Source organism: Ochotona curzoniae, unplaced genomic scaffold (genome assembly GCF_017591425.1).
Source record: "Ochotona curzoniae isolate NIBS_2020 unplaced genomic scaffold, NIBS_Ocur_1.0 contig_3527, whole genome shotgun sequence".
Classification (NCBI taxonomy): Eukaryota; Metazoa; Chordata; class Mammalia; order Lagomorpha; family Ochotonidae; genus Ochotona; species Ochotona curzoniae.
Window position 1 is genome coordinate 1,213,306 of NW_024465897.1, and position 6,707 is coordinate 1,220,012.

Genomic DNA, 6,707 nt, shown 5'->3' on the forward strand with positions numbered 1-6,707 from the left:
TTGAGCTGTTACTTGGAAATCTAAGAGGAAACTGTCTTCTATGGCAGGAGCCAAAGAGCCACAGACTATTCCATGGCATGGATGAGAGGATTAAAAGACACTATAAGCAATAGTAGCAGTATGAATCTAGAATATATTAAAATACATGAAATACAACTATGTAAAACATTTAATAGAATGTCATTAAATATTACTCGTGGATATAGTGTAAATTGTGGAGGAATATGTCTTTTTCCTAGACATAAATTAGAATCCTAAGGTTGTCAACTATTCTCTAATTATTTCTGTTCTTGGCTAACTCTATAAAACAATAATGTGGTTGGATGCTTAATTTTGAATTATGAAGTGCTGATTGAGTGTTTACAAATTATTATGTATCCTTTGACTCTGTGTTAAGAGAGAATCCCAACTTTGGACCAGAATACCTGTCACCAGGTTCAGCTCTAATCCTCAATGGGAGGAGTTAGCAAAATATCTTATCTTACAATGTCAATTGCTTCATAGATTAAAATAATGTGACAAGCAGAATACATGACTCATAGATTTGTATAAATGGTATATGATTCATGAGAGGATTAAACTACCACAGCACATTAGGTGTTACAGCTATTGTAAAAAGAGAAACATACAGCATAAACCTTAATATAGCACGTTAATGCTAACCTCAATGATATAAAATTGAATGTAATCTCTTAGCAAGGAAGATTTGCTTAAAGTAGAAGCTCAATTGTTAAGTCTATCAGTGTGCAAGAATCAAAAGTGTTATGTTGTCCACAAAATCTTTCTTCACATTAAGTGGTTTCCTTTCTTTCTGAGTTAAAATGAAAGGAAAAAAATAGTATAGAGGTTTTTATAAGATTAGGAAAATAATTTGGAGACAGAAATCACAAGGCCATTTGAAGAACAACATACAGACTTCTTATCATTATCATCATTAATCTAAACCATCATGTGCCAATTGATATCACAGCAGTTTTATAATCGCCAATAAGTGCAAAACACAAGCATAATATTACCATATCTGAAAATAAAGAAAATTAACCCAGATTTTATAAAATGTAAAAGAGCTGAAACATCCCTGCTTTATCACCTAGGGGTGAACTCTTATATCCCTGAATGAGCACCAGAGCTTATGTTTGAGTCTGTACATTTTTATTTTGCTTTGTTTCATGTGTCAACGCAGATCTTAAGGTGTATGCTTATAATGGGGAGATGACATGAGGAGATAAAGGGACTGGGAACCATACAGTAGCTACAGGAGTGCATATTCATAAGACTTCATTGGGTACCCTTTGCCTTAACGACAGCTGACCGGTAGTGTTTCTGTTGCAGACTCACCCAATCTGAGCCAGAACTTTCCTTCCCTCATCACCTTATCACGCAGGTGCCTGGACATAATGCTGAGGTCCAGCACTGTGGTGTACCACACTAACCCTCCAATTGTGCACATCCCGTATGGACATCAGTATGAGTCCCAGCAGCCTCACTTCTGATCCAGCTCTCTGCTAATATGCCTGGCAAAGCAGCAAAGATGTCCCAAATGCTTAGGCCCTTGTACGAGCATGGGAGACGCAGATGGAGATCTGGAATCATGGTGTGGACTGGCTCAGCTACACCACTGAGGCCATTTTGAAGTAAACCAGCAGATAGAATTTCTCTCTCTTTTTCTTTGCCTCAGTAACTTCCCCTTTTAAGTAAAGGAAGGAATAAATAAATAAATAAATTTTAAAAATTGCTGAATTACCTCATTCCTGGGGATTTCGAGTTAGAGGAAAATAGCAGCTGACCTCACTTTTCAACTAGTTTGATTTTTTATATTTGTTATGGACAGTTAACCAAGGTTAAAAATTCAACTCCATTGAGAGAAGGCAAAGACATAATGTTGGTAAACAGGCATACCAGGAAACCCTGGAGACTTCTTTCCATCTTAATTATAAACATGAACCAAAAATTCAGAGAGAAACTTCTGTGGTAGGACATCAAGAAACTAGTAGAGGACCTGGTGCGGTGGCCTAGCTGCTGAAGTCCTCAAGTTAAACATACCGGGTTCCTATATGGGCACCAGTTCTAATCCCAGCAACCCCACTTCCCATCCAGCTCCCTGCTTGTGGCCTAAGAAAGCAGTGGAGGACAGCCCAAGGCTTTGGGAGCCTGCAACCATGTGGGAGACCTGGAGGAAGTTCCTGGCTCCTGGCTTAGGATTGACGTAGCACCGGCCGTTGTGGTCACTTGGAGAGTGAATCATCAGACAGAAGATCTTCCTTTCTGTCTCTCCTCCTCTCCGTATATCTGACTTTGCAATAAAAGTAAACAAATCTTAAAAAAAAAAAAAGAAACTAGTGAAGGAGCTGTGTGTCTAGAAGAACATAAATGCAACTGTTTGAAAATAAGTTGAGGTGACCTGGACACGCTTGCCCAGGAGACCGTGAGCTCATTATGACCCCAGAGGTCTGGAAAGACAGTCCGGCTCCCACCTCACTCAAGCAAGGGAAGGGAGTAGTGTCCCGGCAGTGCCTAGGTGATTAACTACACAGGGCTTGACTGAGGCTGGAAATATTGGGGTTCATACAGATGATGTGGAATATAGCCATCCAAATGAGAATGAAAGTAATGATTTGTGCATACAGACATGGATGTTTGCTCCACAATAAGGAACATGCCCACTGCCGCCACAATCCATCCCATGATCATCTCACAGAAAGACAATTAGATCAATGCAATCAGTTTTAGGAAATCTATCAAAGGGAGAGGAAATCAACCTGTCCATCCCCACATCCTTGCTTCCTTGACTGTATTTTTTTCATCTGCAAACAAGCAGGTGTTAGAGGAGACGTCTGAACCCTTGCCATCCTGTGGTGCAAGAAAAGGGAGCTTGTTTGCTGCAGTAAGTTTATTGAAATTAAACGCACTTCAGGTTTCAACAATTGTCTTGCAGATTTCTAATCAAAGAGAGAGAAGGTTGTGGTTTCAGGCAGTCTACAGGAAGTTGGGGACCATAGTCTGGATTCCACCAAGCCATAGGTCTTGTGACAGTTAAAAAGGAGCACAGAGCAGGCTGTCAAATATCGCATTCTGCAAAAACAAAATCAGACATATGACCTAGTTTTTGAACACTATCCAATGATCTAAATAGTAAAATTTCTTATAGTTTAATTATATTTTCCTAAAATCCAACAAGAAAAAATCACCAGTGAAGGCAAAATCGGCATCATTTTCCCCTTTATTCTGCCACCCAGAAGACACTGACAGATGTTCATCAGAGTTCAATATTTTGGGGGCATTTCTCCTACCAGGCATTTATTACATTGTGTTCTGTTCATTGAAATAAGGTGTGCATGTCAAAGGGTCTGTGTCATATCACCATATGTGTGTTTAATAGTCATTGTGTGCCTGGACTTGGGTGAGCATTAGAAAACATATTTATAAAGGTTTCTTCCATGTGCTGGACCTCTTAAAATGGTCATTCACTGTAAATTTGAAGGGAAGCAGAATATGATGCTAAGGACAAAATTAACTTAGCTGATTGAATAAATGGATAGGAGAGTCACTGACTGTCGTTACTGATAATACATTTAGAGCCTGTGTTCCAGGTGAGAGATTTACAGGATGAAAGATGAGTAAATCGATATTACCTCCAAGACCATAAAATTGGCCAGAGTCTCGTTGCTCTGACGGAGGAAACACTGCTTCAACCCTTCTGCAACTTCTCTCTCCTTGTCGTTATCAAGGAATTCACTCATAAAATCTACGTATTCTTCCACAGATGTCTGTGGATCGGCACCCTTAGCAAGCACGTCCTCCAGAAGCTGGCATCCAGAACCTGGGAATTAAGGATGATAACATGAGCTTATGCCCTGATAGGAGAGCATACTTTTAACATCTTCGTTCTAGTACCCATCTTCTATATATCTTCCTATGCTAAATGTACAAGGTTGCAATTTCCATGGATGATCTGTCTCTTTCTCCTCTCCTCTCTCTATTTTTGCATCTTTTCTGTCTGTAATTCTATGCTTCAAATGAGCAGATAAATCAAAAATTAAGACAGTCCCATGGACATGCAAGTTGGTGTCTAAGCCCTCCCTGGGTCGTCATTCTGCTATCCTCATCAAACACTGAAACGACATGACTTCTGGATCTTAGACTGTGAACCTTCAAAATCATGAACCAAAATAAACCTTGCTTGGTATGTAACAACTGCCAATGTAAGTACTATGTAAGTACAATGTAAGTGTTTTAGGTAAAGTCATGGAAATGTTACTAATATACCACTTCGGTAACAGTGCTCAGTGTGGACGTTAACTTTGGAATTTATAAACAATGAGCACACAGAGCAGTGTTCAGAAATTCCTTGCAGTGGTCTATATTTTGTGGAGGAGAAGGAAGATGTCAGGATTTGAATTTTGAGTGGATCACTTCATGGACCCTGGTATAGTTTATTTACATGATTGTGATCACAATTATGTTTAGGTTTCCACCCTGTGTGCTCTACCTACAAAAATCAATGAAGAAGTGGTGCATTGGGTCACCCAGTTGCCTGGGCCTTCTCTCTCAGAGGTCCCCTGTTCCTCTTGCAGTGAGGAATTTCCTTGAGTGCCTAACATAGGAAACTCAACAGCGAGCACAGAGTCATGGTGTTATGCCACGAAACCCTTCCTTGGGTCCTCTAAAGTACCCAACTTTGATGCTTAATCCTGAGATTCCTCCTGGGTTTCATCGTATTATGTCAATGGTGAGGCACACTGGATGTCAGCAAACATAACATACAGCTTCAGGGCAGGGACAAAGCCCATGAAAATGCTGCTCTTCCGGGGGTACCCTGGTGATTCCTTGGACTACTACTACATCTGTTCCTTATATTGAGTCTGAATTACAGTGTCACCTTCACATTTCCAGTTACCAATGGCTGTAATCAATGTTGACCTCCCTGCCCATAACTCACCTGCAAGGCAGTAGAGAGGGAGGGCTGCCAACACGAGGACCACAACCAGCTTCATGGTAAGCAGCTGTTGTCGGATCTTTGCTTGTTAGTGACTGAGTTGAAGGGGTAGGAATGTGAAGGAGGGTGCAGAGTCCTGCTGTATTTATTCTCACACATGCATGTCACCTTGTCTGAGAATGGGGTCACCTATTTAACCTCATATTGAACCAGGAAGTACCAAAATACATACATGGAATCCAGCCAATCCAACGTATTTGCAGAAATCATGATATAGTGAACTTGGATCCATGACAACCTAGAAAATGTCATGATGAAAAGTTGTGTTGGGATTATCGTCATCAGTAAGTCAAATGCTTCCTTTTCTTCTCTTCTCATTAACTTGCACCCTGTTCACTTTCATTCTCAACTTTCCTTCCTCTCTGTCCTCCCTTCTCTGTCTCATCCTTTCTGTTTTCTAATTCGGCTTCTATTTCTTCAGGGGAAATAACTTTGAGACTGGTGAATCTTGTATTTCTTTATAAAAAGTTGTGAGGATTGTAAAAATGCAGTCATGCAAGCAATGAGTTACTATTTTAATACTTTAAAATGTTTAATATATCTTAATTTTAATTTGTACACAAATGTTCAGTAGAGGCTCAGTTAATGGTGAAAAATAAAGCCATTTTATAGAACTACTGGACAAAATTATAGGGAGTCTTTTTCAATCTGACCTTCATTGCACAGATATATAGCATGACCATGTATTTCTTCCTCAATCAGGGGAATCTCTAAGGATGAAAAGGGACATGCATAGGTAGTATGGACTAAGCTGGGGTGTGCAGTGAACTTCCCATGAGATGTGCCCATGATCTATCCACAGTCACAGCAAGCACAACACAAAACCATGACTTCAATTTCCTGGGTGATAGTGAGGAAAGCATAGAGTCAGGTATAGAGCCCAGTGTTCTGAACCTGCAGGGTACTTCCCCCACCGCCATTTTATATCACTAATATTTTATGATACAGTTCCATAGGTTCTGGGATTTTGCTTACCCCATCCCCAATTCCCTCACTCTACCCAATGATATTCTTTATATTAGTACAACAATAAGTTCCTCATAAACTGTCATAAGTCCATCATTGCAGGAATGGTCAATGGCAAAAAGTCCAGCATCCCATCGTCAAGATATAGTAAACAGTTTCATTGGGAGTCCATCTTTGATCTGGAAGTACAGATGCATACTGCACTGTACCCTCACACCTGGACATGACAGTCTCCATTACACAGTTACTATACATCCCCTTAAATGAAAAGCCACAAAACAAAATCGACAACAGGAAGAAAAAAGAAATGAACCACACCATGGAGTTAAATAACATGTTACTGAATGACTAATGTGTTGCTGAAAATCAAAAGCCTTCTTGAAGAAAATGATGCTACAGTATGACCTATGAGTCACTGAAGAATTTGAGAAAAAAAGTGTTTTGAAGAAATGAAATAAAAAGGAAAACAACAAAATCCATGATATAGTTTCCATTGATCTTTGTTGGTGAGATGTGTCTCCTGTGGGCACCAAATAAATGGGTTTTGTTTTTTAATGCAATATACCAGTCTATGATGTTTGATTGATGGGTTTAAGCCATTTACATTCAGGGTTAATATGAATAGGTGGTAACTTGGTCCTGTCATTTTAGCAATTGTTTGTTCATTGTTTGATTTAGTCTTCTGTTGTTATTTTACTGAGATGTTCTCCACATTTGCCTTTGGTTTTGGTGGGTTCTATTCCTT

At 39.6% G+C, this 6,707-nt stretch overlaps 1 protein-coding gene across 1 annotated transcript; it reads right to left on the reverse strand.

Moving 5' to 3' along the window:
• Nucleotides 1–2,875: 2,875 nt before the first annotated feature.
• LOC121157636 (mammaglobin-A-like) lies at nt 2,876–5,068 on the reverse strand. Its single transcript, XM_040981963.1, has 3 exons — nt 4,940–5,068; nt 3,633–3,820; nt 2,876–3,072 (listed from the first exon to the last, which is right to left on the reverse strand). The coding sequence occupies exons 1-3, from the start codon at nt 4,992–4,994 to the stop codon at nt 3,034–3,036; spliced, it is 282 nt and encodes a 93-aa protein (XP_040837897.1). The 5' UTR covers nt 4,995–5,068; the 3' UTR covers nt 2,876–3,033.
• Between the last annotated feature and the right edge of the window lie 1,639 nt (nt 5,069–6,707).